Source organism: Carettochelys insculpta, chromosome 3, assembly GCF_033958435.1.
Source record: "Carettochelys insculpta isolate YL-2023 chromosome 3, ASM3395843v1, whole genome shotgun sequence".
NCBI classification, from domain to species: Eukaryota; Metazoa; Chordata; order Testudines; family Carettochelyidae; genus Carettochelys; species Carettochelys insculpta.
Window position 1 is genome coordinate 44,209,294 of NC_134139.1, and position 21,271 is coordinate 44,230,564.

The following is a 21,271-nucleotide window of genomic DNA, read 5'->3' on the forward strand; positions in this document are numbered from 1 at the left end:
CTTCACTCCACTATGCTCCAGCATGGGACAACGAAACATGAAGCATCTTGTCAATAAGTATCGTTGACACAGAACTCCTTGAATTTACAAGAAACTTGTGCCTAAATGGTTTTTTTTGGGTTGTGTATATTCAAATATTATCCACTCTCCAGAAAGTTTTACTTATTCCACCTTATGAGCAGATGAACAACCAAAAACTTCCTAAGATGAAATGAAAGGCAGTTTCTGACCTCATAAAAAAAGGTTCAGACAGCTATCTCATGGAGGAGAGATAATGGAATACAGTGCCACTCAGCTACAACACAACCAAACCAATTTCAAGCTCAACCTTCCTCTTGAAATTCTGGAACCAAGAATCCAAAGACAACCTAGGACTTAGGGCTTCCAAGGTAGAGCACTAGAGCTCTACAACAGAGGGAGTCAGTACAGCAGATAACCCATTAAATGTATTTGTCTGTAAACTATGGGGGGAAAAGAAAAAAAAATGCCATTTCATAAAAGTGAAAAGAAATAAACTCCTCTGCCCCACAGATCTTCCAACATATCCTCAATTCTGCTCTTCAAAACCTCCTGCCCCAGTGCTACTTAGCTCAATGTCTCTGTTAATACACATCAATCCCAACATAATCCAGGGCCTCTGAACAAAAGACTAATCAGTTGTACCATGCTCTGAGATAAATATTTACTGAGGAGCAGAAGAGGAAAAAATAAATTTCACACATAATTTAAACTAGGTTTCAACCTCTGAAAAAATACAGTGGCAGCATGACACTCTCAAATTATAGCTTACAAAGGGGTTCCAGCTTGTGCTGGATGATCATTTACAGTGTCTCCTAGATGCCACGGGATCACCACTACAGAACACTGATGCTTGTAAAAGCAATTGGTGAAAGAAGAAATGAAAACAGACAGGATTCAAATTATTTCATCAAAAAATGTCGTTTGACATTTCATCAGTTCACCAAGTATACCACTTGCCACATGGATATTGTTGTGCAGAATGGAGATGCCTGGAGAGAGAAACCGTTAATTAAATTCTCTTACTTTAGTGATTCATATGACAGACCTTGAAAACCTGTGGACTGCACATAAACCAAGACATGCCACTGAATGCCAATGGTCAATGTTTTAACCCAGAAGGGTGAAGACTAAGCACCCAGAAAACTGGAGGGTAAACTTCACCCCATTGCGTTCAAAGTCACCATTATATTTTGAAGCTAAACCTCCGACACCAGACACAAACTCTGAACTCCATACAAAGCTGCCAAGAAAATTAGTTTGTCTTTCCCACTGGAGATTTCATAAAGATACCAGGAAGCAGGATACTTCTCTGAAGAAAGCCATACAAAGAAAGGAGGGGAAAACGTAACACTGCCCGACATCTACAAATCAGTTAAATTCAGGGGATGCATTATTGGAGGAACAGAATCTAACACAGAATAGAGACTGAATCCCAAGACAATGGCATGGAAGTCAAACAAGACCCAAATAATTCTGAAAGGGTACCTCTTTGATATATAAAGACAGACAATATGAAGAGTCTCTCTTCCCTCTGTCCCAACTTGTGTTTTAATAATAGCAAGGATGTATAATATTGTCATCTCTGGTTTTGTGGTGGGAGCCATTTTGGAAAGTGGAAGATAAGCAATTATAGTACAACAGATATAACATTTGAATTGAAGAGAGGATGACTGTAATGAAGGCTTCCTGTATTCAAAATGATAAATGCTTACATGCCAATAAAAACAAACACTAGACAGTCTGACAAAAAAGGTTTTCCTCTAGCAATGTAATTTCACTCTCTCACTGCTTCTTGTGATGTCACCATTTACACTGGCTTCTGTTTTTTTAGACTAGATGGGACCAAAATATCCCACATAAAAATACAGCAAAAACTTCTAAAAATTCATTGACTTCTTTAAAAAGGAAGAAGGAAACCAGTCCATTCTTCCCCTTGTAGGTCCACCTTTAAGAATCAAGAATTACAGGTTGATGTACACTAAAACAAGAAGTGGTAAGTAGTAAGTCTCTGCTCCTTTCTGCAAACTTTGCATAATTCAGACCTTGATCAATTTCCCATTGAAGTCAGTTGTTGTCTTTCTGCTGACTTCAATGGGAATTAGATCAGTCCTTACTAGTCAGGCTAAACGGAGGAATCTAACTTCTCAACTGCTGTCATCTCAAGTCATTCATCACCTATGTAGAATTGGGAAGCTGGTTAAAATGAAATATTTTTGAAAAAAAAAACAACGGAATTTAGAAAAATATTTTTGATCACTATGAGTTTATTTTAAATGATTTAACAAAAAGTGTTAGATTTATGCAAGCAAACATTTTAACGCTTTAATGACAAATTGTACAAATGAAAACCATCCCACTACAGGGCTCAGGGACCATTCAGGGTGGGCGTGTATACGTCTGTGGCACACCGAGCGAGTCCAATTCCTGAGACCAGGGTTCAGATCTTCTGATTCTTCAGAGCAGGACAGCTGCTAAATGATTTAACACAAACAGTTACTGGATCACAATATAATGAAAGAAAGGCCATTTCAAATCATTTTAGTGACTTCAAAATGTCTGGTCCAGGTGTCAGGCCACAGAGCCTTACCGATTAGTCTTCTTCAAAAGTGAGTTGACACTTTCTCCCTTGCTTAGTGAGGTGGTATCCACATGTGTTTACACAATACAGTATGAAACCATTGAAGTACAGGTGTAATACAATAATAATTACAAACCACAGGACATAAAACAAAGTCAATGCTATTCACACTTTCTGCATTTCAAACAATGGAAGCAATCAAAATCATGCATTACATCTGAAATAAACTGTTGGTTTTAAATCTTCTGCAAGAGTCTCCGCTTCCTTAAGTTCTAAATCAGTTTTCTTGAGCTTGTCATGGAATGTTATTGATGGAAACTTGTGAACTGGAAAACCATCCAAAAATGGTAAAGAATAAAAAGACAAAAAATAAACACCAAATCACACATTATGAGATTCCATTTTAATATCAAGCAAAGTACAGAAAAAAAATTGTTGAAATTTCACAAGAAAAAACATTTTACACAATCCAATATGTACAGAAGAAGCGTGTGTCTGTTTTTTGGTAAAACAAATGTAGCATTAGTCAATATCTACTGCAAGATGCAAAATACTCCAATATTAAACTGAAACAAACAAAGACTCTATATAACAAAATCCCAGCACTGGTGCCTCAAATATTGAAACTGGCTGGATCCATTTCAACCCACTGGGCTCTCTGCTGGGCTTTCAGCTGTTACTGAAGCCAACTTACTAGTTTCCAAACTATTGTCAGTTTTTGTCTTGCTAAGGACAATGCACAATTCGCTGTCCACTGAGCCACCCTCCTTTGCAGGTGTTTCCTTGAGCTCTGGGTGGATAGTTTCAGCAGCCTGTTTTTCCATATTATCTCCATCACAGCTCAATGATGGCATTTCAGTAATGTCTGTTGTGTTCTCTTTGCTCTCCTCCACTTGCAGAATCTCAGAGATTGGAGGAACGCCCTGTATTTCTAGAATTGGCATGCCCACTTCTGTAGTGTCACTATTTGATGAGTGTGACTCAAGGTGTGGGGCCGATGTTTCAGAGATCAGGGTGCAAAATTTATCTTCTTGGTCACCGGAAGTTAATGCAACAAAATCAATTATTTCTGATTCATCCACTGGAGGCTCAACACCGGTTTTGCTGGGCTCCAGCCCAATAGACACAATGGTTTCTAATTTTGGGAGGTCTTCAGTATCCTCATTTAGCATTCCTTCTGTTAGGATACCAAGGTGTTCACGCTCCACTTCAATGTCACCCAAACTAAAATCAATGCTTTCTAACTCCAACTCTGCTTTCAGGCTGGGAGTGTCACTAGGCTTCTCATCTTCTGGCTTTAAGGAATCCTTCTCATTTTCCATAGTAAAATTTAGTGTGAGAGTTTCTGATTGTTCAAATCTAAATTCTGAGTAAGTGGTGTTAAGGTCAAAATCACTAGTTGCTGAGGTACTTAAGACCGCTTGGTTTATTTCTGGGGAGGTAAGGGTCTCTCCTCCAAGACGATCCACACTGAAGTCTGCTGGTAGAGCATCTAGTGGCTCTTGAACCCCATCAGACTGAGCCCTAGAAATATCTACGTCTATTTCTAATGAATCTTTTTCTGCAGTAAAATTCCCCAACTTTATATCTGATTCGGGACCTCTTAATATATTTTTTTCCACGTTATACATTAATTCTAGGCTGGAATTGGGTTCAGTGTTTGCAGAGCAGGTGCTGACTAGCTCTGTGACTCCCTGCTCTTGGTGGTGGCTGTCTAACATTGCACAGCTAGAATGTTCATGCCCACTCTCTTGTTGTACCACTAATATGCTATTTTTCATTTCTACATTGGTGAGACTTGTGACATGGCTGATGACTTCATTAGAACCACTCTTTACTTCTGGATTATCTATTGTTTGAGAATATGACAGTTCCTGACTACTTTCTGACTGAGAACTGACCAAGGTGACCTGCTCTTTTTTATTACTAGTTTGGGAAGAGTCCAATTCAACAGGACATTGTGCTGTCGATTCTGAAACCCTATTTTGGGCCTCTAAAGTCTGTGGGGCTTCATCAATGACTGCTGCCGGAGACCTTTCCAAGTCTATATTTCCCAGTTTTGCATCTCTTAGGGATGCATCATGTTCTACCATTATTGCTACTGAAGCTCCTTCTTCACTGACTTTACCAGGTGAACCTACTGGTTCAGAAACCAGTTCACTCTGAACATATGCCAACTCTGGGTCAATTTTTTTATTAGTTTTACAACCATCATCACTTATTTTTCCCTCTGTTGAACTGGAATCTCCCAACCTGGGGATTTCATTGTGTAACTGATTTCCTGGGAGTCCGAAATGAAGTTCAAATTGAGTTCCTATTGATTCTGAGTCTTCCATCTCTGTATCTTTTTCAGAAGGATTAGATGAATCTGCTTTGGCATCCACTGCACTGCATCTCTGTTCTGTGGTTTTCTCTTGGATCTCTACTATTTGTGGATCTTGGAATTCCTGGCTGACCTCCTCTTCTCCAATTGTTCCACCCACATCTCTCATTTCTATAGCTTTCTGGATATGGGTGACAGTGCTAGTTTCTGGCAATTGCGTGATTGATACTGGTGGTTTCTCGCTAACTTCTCCCTGATCAATAGTTTCCATTTCTACCTCATTCTCCGAGAGAGCTGGCAATTGTGTGACTGATACTGGTGGTTTCTTGTTAACTTCTCCCTGATCAATAGTTTCCATTTCTACCTCATTCTCTGAGAGCGCTAGCAATTGTGTGACTGATACTGGTGGTTTCTTGCTAACTTGTCCCTGATCAATAGTTTCCATTTCTACCTCATTCTCTGAGAGTGCTGGCAATTGTGTGACTGATACTGGTGGTTTCTTGCTAACTTGTCCCTGATCAATAGTTTCCATTTCTACCTCATTCTCCGAGAGAACTGAAGTACCTGCTGCTTGATCTTCAGACTGTGTGTTTTCCTCCTCCTCGCTGGGTTTAGAATGAAAGTTTGATGCAAGAACATTTTGGGATTCACAGATCTCCTCCTGAGTGCTGTTTAGGATCTCAGTGCTCTTTTCTGCAGAGGGAGTGGAAGTCTCCTCCTTGATTTCTACTTTCTCAGGTTCTGAGGTGCCCTCATCTGAGTGGACCTCTGTGCAAGCAGCTGTATTTTGGAAAGTTTCTTTCATGGAGGGTGGACTGCCACTTGGGTTAGAATTTTCTGGCATATCTGTGCTTGTCTCTGGTTTTGCTATATTAAAGTTTTCTCCATTTGGAACTGGTTTACTATCAGATGAATTCTTTCCACTGCCACTATAGAAAATATCATAGAGGTCTTTAGCATTTGCTGTGGCCAGACAATTCCGTTTCTCAATTTTTTTAGCCTGGTCACTAAAAGCAGTAGAAGGTGGTGGTGGAGGGGGGCACATTGCCATTGCCAGGATGGCCTGGTCACACTCAGACACCCCTGGAGCCACTTCTTCTGCTGGGGTCACGGCTGTCTGTTTAGAGGGGGACGGAAGTGAAGGTGGAGTGGGAGGTGGTTTCTCAGATGATTCACTCTTCTCTGGCATTTTCATATCCTCCTGTGTCCCTTTCAAAATTACCTCCTCTCCCCCAAATGCTTTCGAGATTATATCTGGAGGAAGGAGAACATCTGCACTAGATTCTTTAACCACAGGTAGTGGTTTGGTGGTGGCGCCAGAGGATTTTATAGACAAAAAAGTGTTCAAAGGTGCTGGCTTGCTTACTGTTGCAGTTGCAGACTTCCTGAAAATCATGGTAGAAACTGGCAGATTGGGTCGAATTTTTGCTTGTGTTGAAGTGGAAGCTACTGGCGTCCACGGGCTAGTGTGTGGTATAACAGTTTTCCCAGACAGCTTAATTTCAATGGGCTTAGCATGGGGTTTCCCAGGTTGAGACTTGCCCTCCTCTTTATCTTTGCTTCCTTCAATACTCTCCTCCTTTGGGGGAGCTGCGGCTGTTCCTGTATTTTTATCCTCTTTCTCATTCTTTTTCCAGCTGAACTTCCCAAAGGAAGACTGAGTTGGCGATTCCTTTTTAGAGTCCTCTTCCTTCTCTTCCTTCTCTTCCTTTTCTTCCTTCTTCTCTTCCTTTTTCAGTTTAAGCTTAATACCAAGTTTCCGCCCCGCAATATCTGTTTTGCCTTGAGTACTATTGTTTTCATTAACCCCTTCTCCCAGCTCTGGAGTGCTCTGTGTTTCCTCCTTTTTTGACACTTTTGCCTTCGTCTCATCTGTCTCTTCTTTTTGTTTTTCTCCCAGTTTCCGTTTCATCTCATTCTGCCGCCTGCGTTCTGTTTCCAGGACCACAGCCAGCCCAGCCTGGCGGTCCAGGTTTCTCCTTTCTTCATAGAGTGGATTCTCATCCACGTATTTCTGTGAAAAGAAATGGTACAGTTTCAGCAGCTATTACTAAAGCAATAAAACTTTGAACTGGAACAGTTCTGACTTATTAGATTTGCTACCACTACACTATTAGGAGAATAGAGGTCTTCTTCCTACCACAAAATAGGAGCTTCACACACAGAATTGTGCAACTCAGCACTAGGAAAACATGAACATTAAATCTTATATTCTACTGAAATGTTAAATTCAGCACTAGGACTGAAGCCTGACTTCAATATCACACAGACGACATGAGCTTCTATATAAACAGATAAATTCTATTTCTTGCTCTTAGTGTGTTTACTTCGTTCAGTAGTAAATGGTGCCACTACATGAGACAAATGTTTCAAAAGGAAGGAAAAAAGAATGGTTCACTGCTGGTACACCAGAACCAACCTTATATTTCTCATTGTGGGGATGACTTTTCACATGTTGCTCTCCTGAGATTTGATCTCCAAAAAATTCTTCACAGAGCTGACAATAATATCCAGTGATGGGAATCAGAAACTCAGAACCTGAAAACACAAAAGAAAATAAAGGAATAACAGAAGAAAATGCTTAATCTGTTACGAAAGTCCAAAAAAAAAAAAATCCATGATGGGTACCAATGATGCAGACCTCCAGCAATGTTCTTATTCATGCTCTTGAAATTGGACAAACTATTGTTTACACTTCCAAAATGGGAACTTACACTACCAGGAATACTTCTGAGATTTAACATCCTTATCTTTAGCATCCTGGCTGAATTACTTTCAATTATTTCACTTATCCACTACTGTTTCTTAAAATATTGAAGGGCTAGTGCTTTTTATCTCTCTCATTTCCAACAAAAAGTCAATTCAAATACTAATTACCACCTAAAATTGCAAAGCCTTCTAAAGAAAAACACTCAATCCACAACACACAACTTTCTCTATAAGCTTAATTTATTGTGTCTTTATGGCCACAGGAAACAACCTACTGTAATATAACATATCCTTCCTCCAGTGCTATTACACAGAATATCAAGATGAGAAAATTATATGCAAGACAGTAAAACAGTTCTTAACAGGACTGTGTCATGGGGCAGCTGCCCGAGTCCAGAAGGGGAGCGGTTAAGAACGTGCCAGAGGGAACCTATGCAAACCCCTCCAATAAGGTAGAGGCTTATGGGAGCCAGTCAAAGGCTAGCTTGCTGGGGCAGCCCTGATTATAAGCTGCTGCTCAGCAGAGCAGAGAACAGCTGGATCCTCAACACTGAAGGGGAAGAACTGGTACTCAGGCAGAAGAAGCACCATGGATACAGCAGTGATGGGCAGGCTCATGAGAGCTGGAGAGGAGCCGCTGCATGATACCTGCTAGGTTGCAGACCTTGATATAAAAGCTAATAAAGGTGAAAGTGTCATGGGGAAGTGACCCAGGGAATACTAAGGGCAGTTAAGGGAGTGAAATAGGGAAGGACAATGCTGCTGCCAGAGGATCCCTGGGCCAGAACCCAGAGATGTGGGCAGGCCCCTTGCACCACAGCTAGCCACACTGAAGCCTGGCCTTTACAGACTGCAACTTGCCCTTAATGAAAGGAGCTAAACTTTGGGGCTGCAGATGGCTATGGTGGCTGGTGTATGAACTGATTGCTAATATCCCATGAAAGGGGTGAGAACAGAGTGGTTGGCGCTGCTGGAGGGCAATGTCCTGAAGAGGACCCCACAGTCCAAGGAGTGACATGGGTCTTCAGAGAGATGGTTGAAACAGTGGTGCACAGTGACAATAGGTAAAAGACCTACCAGATAGCAATGCCCTCCCTAAACTGAGCTCATTACCAGGCTAACAAACAGAAGGCAGCAACTTGAAACAGTTACAGACTGCTAAATTCATCACATGTGCGGAAGGATTTTCTGATCCCAACATTACACATTCTCAGTTCACCATAAACCTTTCTTCTGTACTCTATGAAATCCTCTCTAGTCACTCAAACCCAACAAGTTTATATCAATGGTCTCACAGAGAACTTCCCAGGATCAAAGCAAATATGTAAAAGGAAATCCGCACACTTCAGAGCATCTTAAATTCCCCCCCCAAGTGCTAAATTATGCAACCTCTTCCTTACTCCCAGTACTTCAGCAACATATTTCACAACATCAAGGGACAAAGAAACAAACTACCTAACATTTAGAAGAAGCAGCCACCACAAAAGCCAAATGCTAAAAACAGCTTATGTTTCCCTACAATCTCACACCATGCTCTTGCTCTTCTAAACTTCAATAATCATGGAATTAAACTTTCCCACCTCACTTGAAATGGTTACCATACTCCTCCCATATATGGCAAGGTTTTACATATTACCTAGAACCACAATCAAATCCTATGGGACTTCCTCTCCCAGAGCAACTGGAACCCACTGGAGGTCAAATCAACATTATATGTGAGAGAAAAAGAAAGTGACATACCTTTGGCAGGGACTGTTATCTTATCAATGCGTTTTATCAAGTCTTGTTTCGTCTCACTCTGGGTCTTCGAAGCCCAAGGTCTGTTGTAAGGATCCAGGGTCTATTTGCACAGTGACAGAGGCACACAGGCTCATTCATTACACTAACAAGTCAACTACACCTTTCCTGTTTTTCTTTTAAAATCACTTTCGTACAGTGAGAGTCAAAATCCGAATACCATTATGTACAAGTATCATTTTCTCATTCCCTTCCCTCTTTGTGATGTGTCAAAAAGAAAATTACCCATGAAAAGGTACCATAAAAATCAGATCAACAAATAGGTGGTGTTTGAAATGCAAATTTTAAAAATTGGTGCCCTAATGAACTGGATAAGAAAGTCCCAATTACCACTTTAAAAAAAAAAAAAGCCACACAAACTGCTGACACTTTACATTAAGCAAATTACATTAGTCTATTGTTTGAGTTCAGTATCACTTCAGGCTCTCGTGCAAAAGGGTAATTTTATGACTGATGATTCAGCTTGTAATTCTTTATAACAGGAAATCTATTTAATGAAGGAGGCTTGACACATACCTGTCTGTGTTTCTTATTATGCATGTGCGTAAAAAAGTCAAACATTGTCCCACAGATGGTATTGCAGTCTTTGCACCAGTGGTTCCCTGCGTCGTAATATTCATAAATATTGGCCAACTGAAAAGGCTGCTTGGATGACTGAGAAGAGGATTCTGCAGGCTTTGGACTTTTACCTATGGACTTTTCATTTGTTGTTTTTGACTCCTAAATGGAACACAAGGAAACATTTCGTTAAGACAGAGAAGGACAGAGCGTGTTGGAACTCAAAACCTGCCTCCATCAGAGACCATACACACAAAAACAAATATTATCACCTGCTAGTCAACGCTCAGGCTAAGTCCACCGTTTCAGTGAGCTGGCACTGCAGACTCAGATGCTGTGTAGCCAATGAAGAGCTTCCAATAAGATTCCCAGATGTAATGGCTGGATTGTCGGTATGTAATCAAGGAACCAAATGAGCATGTAACCAATAAAGTGATGAGGGGCTTGCCTGGGGTAAGTGTATGTTCCCGATCGGTGCCAGCTATGCATAGCCAGGAATGTTTAAAAAGCTCCCCACTACCATACAGTGGTTATTGTAAATATAACTTTCATTAGAACAGAGTAAAAAGTAATTGAATCCATTAACTTAAAACTATTTAACTGACAAAGAACAGCATCCCCAAAAGCTAAACAAATGCCTGGTACTTCCCAAGAGGCTCATGGCTTCTAAGGAGCCAGAAAGAAGCCTTTTTCATCTGAGTTTATGAACGTGTCTCTTATGCTTAAATACATCCTGGAATAAAAGCTAGTGCTTCATGCACTTGAAATCTACAATGATGGATACTGACCTGTAAAGGGCTAAAATCATACAGCAGAAGACCCCCACCATTTTTAAAAGCAGTCAATATAATTATCTTAACTCAGAAATCTGAGGTACAGATGAAATCAGAGTGAAACCCATCAAACAATATTCAAGAGGAACATAACACTGAGTCAGCCCTGTTTGCTTAAACCCCTAGATACTGTCATTTGGTAAATACAGAGTTTGTGCTTTACATCGTGACTGGATGAATAGCATCATATGACCATTTCTAACCTGTGCGACTGCCTCAAAAAATTACATTTTAAGGTTTAGCTGGCACAAAGCACAGATCTGTTTCACCACCTTCAAGTGTTAAACAAAACTAACTATATGACCTCTCCATATCTTCTCATCAGTAATCCCTACTTTGAAAGCTCTCTGATAGAGAAGTCAGAAGAAATCTACACATCTATAGTAGCTACTTCCATAACCTACTCAGGAACAGAAAGGACATAGCATTCTCTCATCCAGAGGATGTAGAGGGCATCACGTGATCTGTCAAAAGTGTACCCATGATATTTGAGTGGTGTGATTGTTTAGGCTCTTCATTTTACATACGCTTGTATTTGTGGTCCTATAAGGCATTGTGTATAAAGCAGAGACAGGCCTCAGTAAGTCATATCCCTCCAGAAGGGTCATATTGACCCAATGACAGATTCTGTGATTCTGTCAGCCACTTCTCACCACCTTTTATGCTTCTTCACTTTAGCAGAAAAAGTGAGCAGTATGCAGATCACAAGATCTCTCCTCAATGCCAATATAAACTGTAAAGGAAAAAACCTCAAAGGAGAACGGCCTTCTTGGGTTCTCTCATTTAACAGGCAATACTGCACAACCTGTGTTTCACTTTTTTTAATCACTAACTTCTATGTTTTCACTTTTTATATTCACAAAGGGTTTGCACCATCACAATGTTGACTATCCAGTCTCAGCAGAGAGAGAGATTATAAAGTATTGCTACAATGATAGGTACACTCATACCATGGAAAGTTTGTTGCAGCCCTGCCCAGGCCAAGAAAAACATGTTCAGAATCTTCACATCAGATCTGAAAAGGCCACAGCCAATTTTTCTCTGTTTATTAAAAAAAATACTAAATCGGAACTCCAGGGTGAATCTAAAGAGATGAACACCAGTATCTCAAGTGTCTGTAAGAATATACCAGCTGTTCCTGGTGAGAGTAGAATATCCCAAGTTAAAGTGAGCCACCATTAAAATGAAGTCAGTTTGACCATGTGTATAGAGTACAAACATCATAAGACAAAATACTAAGAGTGGAATGCTCCATAGTCTGAACTGCCAAACCACCACCAACTCCTTTGCAAAATACAGGATATGGTCTTTTTTTTTTTTTTAAAAAGGCGGGGGGGAGGTGAAATACTGTCTCCCCTCCAAATGCATAAGCTACCAATTCCAAAAGTATGTTCATACGTTTTTCAAACATATACACCATCCTTCAGAGACTATTGTACATGTGACCTCTATTCTGGGGTTACTGACACACTTTTCAATGTAGAGTGCCCATATGAAGGGTGGCTGTCTTCCCTGAAAGTGAATAGTGTATTTGAGCGTGTACCAAGAACGCAATATTGAAATGTTATCTTAATAAGCCTTGCACTGATCTCCTGGGAATAGGAACTTCCCCAGTGCCCTCTTCTCAAGGCAAGGAAATCACTTATCACCAAATTCTAAGATTTTACCTTATTGGAGAAGGGTGCTTTCTCCAGACCTTTTGCATTCTCTGACTTGTTGGTTTTTTCGGTAAATTCTTTAGTTTCCATGAGTGGTTTCCGGGGTTTTTCAAAAATGTTTATCCCTAGGATCTGGGCTACCTTGTCGAGTTCGGATTGCTTCTTCTCTGCTGCTTCAGACTCCTTGTGCAGCTCAGAAATCTCCTTCATAATATTTTCTTGCAGCCGGTTCACCTCTGCTAGTAAAGGGTCTTTGTGCCCATCTTTCTCCCGCCTTTTCTTCCGCAGCATCTCCCCTGAGCCAAATGAGGGGTAGAGGAGTAGGAAGCGCAAGAGGAAAATCATGTTAAAACATGTACAATTATTCCCATCTGATAACTGTTATATTTATAAAATATTTAGGCTAGGAGTTTTTGAGTAGAGAGGAAACAAGCATGAAACTATGATATCAGGAAAGAGGCAAAATGGAGAAATCTTGCACTCCAAGAGAGAAATTTAAATTTCTCTCTTGCTGTGTGACCAAACAAACAGCCCTTAGCTTTCCCTGCACTGCTCCACAAATGGATCTCCAACTCTAATCTAAAGGACTCTTTTTCCCAGGATAAAGGAAGAATTCAATCTTTTGTTGGCTAAACAAAAACTTGAAGCTACCCAAAAATATGTTTATCTTTTAAACTCCTAGCACTGTTGCTGTATCCATGTTGGTTCCAGGATATGAAAAAGATAAGGTTGTGAAGTAATATCTTTTACTGGACCAACTTCTGTTGGTGCAAAGTATGAGCTTTCAAGCTACAAAGAGCTCTTCTTCAGGTCTGGGGAAGGAAATCAGAGTATCTGCTCTAAAAGATTAGGACAGATTTTAATTGTATTTAGCTGAGACTAGGGATGTGGAATGGTTTGCCTTGATTTGGCCAGCAAAGCTTGGGACTTCCTATCTTGTCCCACAGTTGAGCGAACAGGCACAGGCCTTCCATCCACGTGCAGTGTACCCAGCCTCAGTGCGCTCCATGTGGGTGAAGCAATAATGCCAGCCCCTGCCGCAAAGGGGAGAGAAGGGGCCAGGGGTAGCCCCAAGCCTCACGAGCCAGATCAAGACAAGCCATGGGCTCCATTGAGCCTGAAGGCTCTGCCTGGCAGGAGAGAAGTGGCCTTACACCAGTGTTCGCTGTAAGCTGTGATCTTGTGTGGCAACTCAGAAGCATTCAAATGCTGTGTAGTTGATTAACGGAGCGCCCATAGCTAGATTATTTTGTCTGTACTGGTGATGCACATTTGCACATGTCTTCATGCACATACAAAAAATTAAAAAGTTATTCTGAATACCAATGGAAAAGAGTAGAAGGAATGTTGCCTGGCACCCCAAGTTGCATGAGTGAGGCAAATCTCTTTTTTTTCTGCTGATCAGTTGGAGGCCATGTCAGTGGCCCCACCCAAAAAAAGGTTCCCCACCTCTGGCTTAGACCCTCAGACTTTCTTTCACAGTCATGAAAAAAAGCTCTGTGGTGGTTGGAAACCTGTACCTTCCATCAGCAGAAATCTGATCCAATACAAGATATTACCTCAATTATCTTGCCTCCCAAAAGAGGAATTTGTCCTCATTTTTCATATTAGATTTGCTAAAGACAAGAAGCGAAGGGCAAACTGACAGGCCCTCTTTCTGCTACCTGAACACACTACAACAACAAGTAAACAAACTTCATTTATCATCAAGTTGCACGCAAGTCCTCACCTACACACACACTGACACTGTCAGTCAGGACAAAGATTCCAATTCCAAAGGCAGGGTAAGCAACCGCTAGTTAGCGAATGGATGCTACATCTGCATTCAAGTATTATGATAATACACTCACTAAGTCACTATTTTCTAAAAAAAAGTTCTGGGGTACCCAGAGTAAGAAAACATTAAATCTCATTCTTGAATATTGTTCTGATCTGTACTGATATTTTAGACTAGTATTTCTCATCTGTACTTATTCTACCCTTTACAGCAACATAGGATCTTGGGGGCACATCCTGCAGGAAAATGGAAGGAAGAAAAGAAACAGTAAATACCTTGCTGTTTACGCAGCCTATCCAATTCAGTCTTGAGATAATAGAGCTTCTTCTGCCTTGCTTCTTTATCATTCTTCAGTTTCTCTCTCTCTTCTATGACCTAAAAAGATTGGGAAGAAAAGGGCATGAAACTTCCATTTGCTTTCAGTGCAGACAAAGTAATGCTGCGAAAGTGATGCTAGGACTCTTTGCAGCTCATTGGATGTCATTTATTCTAATCACTGCTCTCGAAACAATCGTCTATCATTAGCCTTGACTATAATAAACAAATCCAATACTTTTTTAACATCTTTAGGTTACTTTTGTATACTACATATCTGTGTTAATTTTTCAATCCAACAAAAACCCAAGGGAAAAAAAATCACCACTGGATCTAGTCTTGCAGTTCCTTAACTCTTGTTGCTGTTGCTGCTACTGCACTGGTAAATGCAGTTACTCTCAGAAAATCTAGTTGAACTTTTTAAATAATTCAATTACCAGTAAGTTATGGGAGAGAGATTACAAGGCTCATGCTGATCTATTGTAAGCCTATGATATCTATGAGTAGAATATGGCCTTTACACAGAGAATAAAGCAAATCTGTTGGATATAAACTTTTAACGTTATGATTAGGATTTACAAAAGCATTCAGGTATTGAACTACTGATTTCACTGAGTACAATGTTAGTTCAGTGCAGGGCCCTTCTGAAACTCCCATGCTGTATCTTCACATCATTCACACCTCAGTGAAAACAACTGAAAAATGTGCTTTCTAGTGGTTCATTTAGCTTTCACCTCTTTCAATCTCCTTAGCTTTAACAATTTAGTTTTTAAATCCTACCAGTTTGAAAGGCTGTGTGTTTTGAAGTACAATGCACACCTGTTGACTCCCTGGATGCAGTCAGTTTCTTGTATAACACAGATAACGATGGGAAATTCAAAGTGCCTATTTTCAATGTAAATGTGCTTCCATTGAGAAAACACTGTTTCTGTCCTAAAGAAAACATTTACAATGAAATTTGAAGATATGTTTCAGGTTCTCATCTCTTTCAGTTTTGTTTTTGAGCAGGTCCACCAAGTTTTTTTTACCTAGGAGAAACTGGCAACATCCAAGACTCTCCAAGAATTTCACTGATTACTCCCATATAAAACCAAAATGGGATACAAGCGAACATCAAGAAGTCTTAAATGTTGCTGTAACCACAAAGAGCTAAAAGGGCCATCATCAGTTTGAGAACCAGTCAAATTTTAAGAGTGAAGTATTTTCAGATCCCTCACCAAATTTTTATGCTACGTTTATTCTAGAAATGCTTTATTGGTATAGGAATATTAGTAATTCATGAGAGCAGAGATCCTAATCAGAATTCAGCTGTACCAGCAAAACTATGCTTTATTCCAGTGCAACGAGACCACCGCCTCAACAAGCTTATACTGGTAAAAAACAGTTTTGCCACTCTAACTACCATCAATAATAGGGGCTTCTGACAGCGCAGCTATGTGACAGAGATTACACAGTTCTTCACAACGTAGAGCTATTCTGGCAAAAGTTTATAGATTATATAAAAATATTATTCTAAGGTTATTTTAAAAATATTTTTCAATCCCTGATCCTCTGTGAAAGGCAATCTGACTACAAAAGATATAATGAAACTTAATTATACAAAAAGTGCTGTCAAATACATTAAGTAAATTTAAAAAGTAAAGAACAATAGTTCTTCCTATAACGTCTTCCACTTCTTAGAACCTCTCATGTTACTGGAAACAAATGTAACTTTTTTAAATGTGATGTTTATTCTGGTCTTTTAGTACCTATTTAAGAATATTTTAAAGCACTACATAGTGGTACTTATGTATTCCTGAGTCATTTTTAGCTGGTTGCAGATGATCAGCTTTGCACTTCTCTCCTTCCAAAGCTATTCAGCCATAGGAGCATACGACTTTTGCAGCTTAAGTCAATTCAGTGTTAATATTGTTAAACTGTAATCATACAGAAAAATGTGCCTCTGAAGATGAACAGCCAATTATTTCACCAGAGCATGAGCAGCAACTAGCAATCTAACCAAGAAATCTTGCTGTAACAAGAGTTTGAAAAACAAAACACAGATACAAGTAATGATACCAAAGCTAAGTGGTTTAGCCAAAGATTTATAATTTCAAATAATACACTCACCTTCTGCTTTTGAGCAGCCCTGTTTTTTTCATCAGACATCTTTTCCGTAGCAATTTTGAGTGGGCGTGTAGCAAGCCGAAGAGGCATTTTGGAGTAAGTGGTAGTGGTCATTGGCATTTGCATGAGCAGAGGTTCAGGTCTCTTGATACTAGGGGGACCTTTGCCCATGGAAAGTGGCTCAATCACACGGAGATTTGGACGTGTGGGGCTTGGTTGCACTGTCATTGTGAGAAGCCCTGGCAGTGTAGGGTTACGCTGCTGGGGTGGTGCGTACAGGGGCCAGCCAGAGGCTGCATAAGCCATATAGTGCCTATATGCATCATAACCGTGATGGGACATTGTGGGAGTTCGATAGTTTTGTGGCATCTGAGCTGCTGTGAACTGTGGATAGTTTGGGATTTGATACTGAGAAACAGTGGTTGGGGAAGGGGGCAAGCTGGCAGGAGCAGGCGGCGCTGAAGGAATAAGAGACACAGACTGTTTTGGTGAGCAAACAGGTATCTCCTGACCCACAGCTTTACTTTGAGAGTACTCTGATTTCTGGAGAGACGACATCTCTGTGGATGGCTGGAAAGAGCAAGGAGGTGATGCAGAACGGTGGCGGCTTAACTCTGGAGAGCGAGTGTCACTCCTGCTGCGGCGCATCTCCCAGGATTCCAGTCTGCGGGAATCTGAAGAGCGACGGTCAGGAGAACGAGATGCCAGCTTTTTGCCATGGAGGCGTTCCTGTGTGCGGACAGCTAGTTTGCCGATTTCAGCCACCCCAATGTCAAGCCCAATGGTTTTGAGCAGGTCATGAATCTTTGCATATTCTGTGTTGGACTCTTCCACAGAATCTAGCTTCACAGCTGGAGAAGGAGGGGGACTCACTTTCTGGCTTATAACTTCATTCCCACAACTCACTGGGGGCTTTTGAACAGAGGAAGATTCCATTTTGGAGTCTTCATCCTCATCACCATAAAGAAATTTTTCTTCATCCTCAATGTCAGGAAAGCTTCTCCTTCTCTTTTCTTGAGCACTGGCAGAATCAGCCATCATACCCAGAATGCGAGAGAAGCCACTACCATCCTGACTGGCCCTCTCATGAGGGAGCAGGAAGTCAGTATCATGTAACTCCTTGTTTACTGACTCCACAGAATCTCTGTTAAACCGTTTGAGAAAGTTTTCCACTTCAGAGGCAAAAGGAGCAATGCGACTGCTCTGAGACAAAGATGACTGACTTGAAAGAAGTGGAAGATCTTTACTAGATGGAGACGTGCTTTGAAAGCCCTCAGGCTGAAAAAGAAAAGAATATTTATTACAGCATCCCAAAATGGGGATCAGAATCTCACAGTACCAAAATAATACTTGATCACTTCATCTGAAGAGTTTACAATCAAAAGTTTAAAAAGAACACCACACAAGACCAGCAAACCATGTAAAAGGAACATAAAAAGACAAGCATTATAAAAAAGGTCATGTTGGATGCATCATAAGATGTTTCATGGTTGCTTCAGAGAATATACATGCCCATCCACTTAGCATTTTATTATAAGTTCTCAGCTGCCTCACAAATAGAAGCTTTCTGCTGTGAGCAACTATGAGAGCGAGCTATGTCACTGGTTTTAATCACATATCTAGATAAATCAATCTCAAATGCAGGCAAGAATGTGTGGTTTTGGGCTATTTTCAATCACTTAGGCTACATTTACACTGCACCCTTAACTCAAAACAAGATACACAATTTGCGCTATGAAATTTGCGCATCCTATTTTGACAATTTCAAAACAGACTATTTCTGCATTGGCATAGTCCACACAGCACCAAATGTCAAAATACTGAGCTATTCTGAGACATTCCTTACACTTCCTATAACAAGATGTAGAGGGATGCTGAAACAGCACACAGTATTTTGAAAAACATTTTGAAATATTTGAAATACATAGATACAGAGTAGCTACTTCAGGATACCTTGCTATCCGGAAATAGCTCTGCAGTGTAAATGTAGCCTTATATGTAGGGTATGCCTGCAACTTGGGTTTCTTCTAACATCAGATACCCTTCACTTTGAGTATCCTTGACTACCAATACCACTAATAGTAAACCAAAAACTATCAATGAGATTTTGGTTGAAGAGATGTATTGAACAGGCAATCCCAGAAGTCTTATTTATCAAAATAATGCTAAATGCATATCAATGAGCTTTAACTGCGAGCTTCAATTGGTGAGTGAACTATGTGATCATATATCTCATAAAAAACATGGTTTACCCTGATCCGTACTTGACTGCGAGACAGACAAAAAATGCAAGATGTTGTACAAAGTGGTACTGATGCTCAGGTGATTCTCTTCACTTAGCCATTTCTAATCTAACACTCCATGTCAAAGTGTTCAATCTAACTGACAGTGAAGAATTCTAGAGCAGTGGTTCCTAACCTTTTTTTTCCTAGTGTGGACCCTCAATTAACCCCCAAACCATTCATGGACCCCAATCACTTCCCCAAACCGTTTGTAGACTCCCTTCAAAGTTAATTTTAGCTGCTACGTATACTTCCTTAAATGAAAAGAAAAACCACAACATAGATTTCTGGACAGCAATTAACAACATTATTGGCAGAGATTTAATTTAACAATCACAGATTGTAACTTTGCAATTTATTTAAAAATTATTTTCTATGATCATTTTTATCTATCTTTTTTTTCATGGACCTCCCTGCAATACCCTTGCAGACGGTCTGCAGACCCCAGATTGGGAACCACTGTTCCAGAGCACACTGTAGCTGGAGGTGCCAACTCAGTGAATACACTGACAACCCGTGTTATTAAAAATACTATAGCATTTCCTGTAAAAGTTGGTGTGGAGCCCAGTGCCATGTCTAAATTGCAGCTGGGGCATTTTATTCTACACCCATACTACTTGCTTGTGAATCTTCATTAACTGCCCTAGAGCTATCATGTAGAGCAAGTGGGGGGAACCCTCAAGTCCATGGTACAAATCTGGACCCTAGCTTGTCTAGATCTAGGCCCCAAGGCTCTCCTCTATAGCATCCAACCTGCATCAGGGTGGAGAGTGCGGGTCCCCAAGCCTCATGGGCTGGATCTGGCAAGCCACGGGCTGGATCCAAACTGCAAGCTGTGCTTTGGGGCCCAGAGAATGACTCTGGGCTCCACTGCCAGTTGCTGCTGTTCTCACAGGCAGGGAAAAAGGAGGGAGAGCAGCAGGCCCCGTGCAACCTCCTGGAGGCTTTCTACCACTGCTCTGACAGGCCAGAATTCCAACCAATCACAATAGTGGAGGGCAATGCCTGAGAGCAGTAGGGAGAAGAGGCACAGAGCCTTGGGCTTCCAGGGGTGCTGTACAGGAAAGCTGTACCCCACCCTGACTCTCCCTCCCAGACCCCGCAATCCAAACCCTCCACCCCTCTCCCACCCAGATTCCTCACCTGTATCCTGCTTCTGCTGCCTCCCAGATTCCTCACCATACACAGAACCGTCCTTTCCAAACGCCCCACCCTGAATCCTCCTGCACCCTCTCACCTATACCCACACCACCAACCTGCTCCTGCATTCCCTCCTGCCCAGACCACCCACTCACAGCCCACTCCTGCACCCCTTTCCAGCCCAGCTTACCCACCCCCAGACCATTCCTGCCCCCAACCTCCTGCCTAGACCCACCCCCCAATTCCCATCCTGCTCCTGTACCCTCCCTCCCATCCACACAGATCCCAGGGCCCTCGCCTCCTTATAGTCAGGGACCACATCACTTCTGTGGCCCCCAAATGACCTGTCTACAGATCAGTTCCCCCCAGCCAAAAAAGGTTCCCCACCCCTGGTGTAGAGCAACCATGAGCTGCTGAATAGCTGTAAAGTTCCACTACTGAACCCAGATGCCGCTGCAACATTTATTCCTGAGTGTATACCTGTTGGTTCAAACCCAGTTATCATAGCTTTAACATAACACAAAATTCAAACACACACACAAAAACAGGCAATGCAAAATTCAGTTTCTGAAATAAACCTGATCATAATAAACTCATGTAGCCTCTTATTTCTCCCTTTCCTTTCTAAATCTACAGCTTTAGTATATTTGTTCTAAGTTATTACATGCATACTGTACTATAAAATTTATAATATATAAATCTTGGCTGTGCTAACGTTGCTGGTACTTGACCTTTTGTATCTAATGATTTAACACTCATGTAACTGTGGGGACCTACTTTTGAAGTTCAGCTCAAGTATGGGTGTTAAGGAGTGGGGAGGGAGTACAGTAAACCCTTGAGTTACACGGGGGTTGCATTCTTACAACCCCAGTGTAACCTGAAATTTTGCACAAGCCGAGGGGGAAAGGGCTTGACCCACCCCCAATTCCCATCCTGCTCCTGCACCCTCCCCTGGGCTTGCAGGAGCTGGGAAACAAACCAGCCTACCAAGGCTGGTCAGCTTCCTGGCTGCTTCTTCCTGCCTACCTCCAGTGGAGCAGATCTCATCCTGACAGCTGCACCACTGGGGGAAGGCAGGGAGAAGGCTTTTAGCTTGCCTAGCTGCCCACAGCTGTGAGCAGCTGGACACGCTAAAAGCCCCTTTCCCCCCGCATCTTTCCCCAGATGTGTGGCT

General features: G+C 41.3%; 1 protein-coding gene across 2 annotated transcripts in view; it reads right to left on the minus strand.

Moving 5' to 3' along the window:
- Positions 1–2,351: 2,351 nt before the first annotated feature.
- Positions 2,352–21,271, minus strand: part of ZNF318 (zinc finger protein 318) — a 47,342-nt gene continuing 28,422 nt past the window's right edge. For both annotated transcript variants that reach the window (XM_074989714.1, XM_074989713.1), the window contains exons 5-11: positions 16,679–17,953; positions 14,530–14,629; positions 12,487–12,773; positions 9,945–10,148; positions 9,372–9,471; positions 7,342–7,460; positions 2,352–6,936 (exon numbers count right to left, since the gene is read on the minus strand). In XM_074989714.1, the coding sequence (XP_074845815.1) occupies positions 3,241–6,936; positions 7,342–7,460; positions 9,372–9,471; positions 9,945–10,148; positions 12,487–12,773; positions 14,530–14,629; positions 16,679–17,953 (5,781 nt within the window). In that variant the 3' untranslated portion in view covers positions 2,352–3,240. The remainder of the gene's footprint in view (positions 6,937–7,341; positions 7,461–9,371; positions 9,472–9,944; positions 10,149–12,486; positions 12,774–14,529; positions 14,630–16,678; positions 17,954–21,271) is intronic.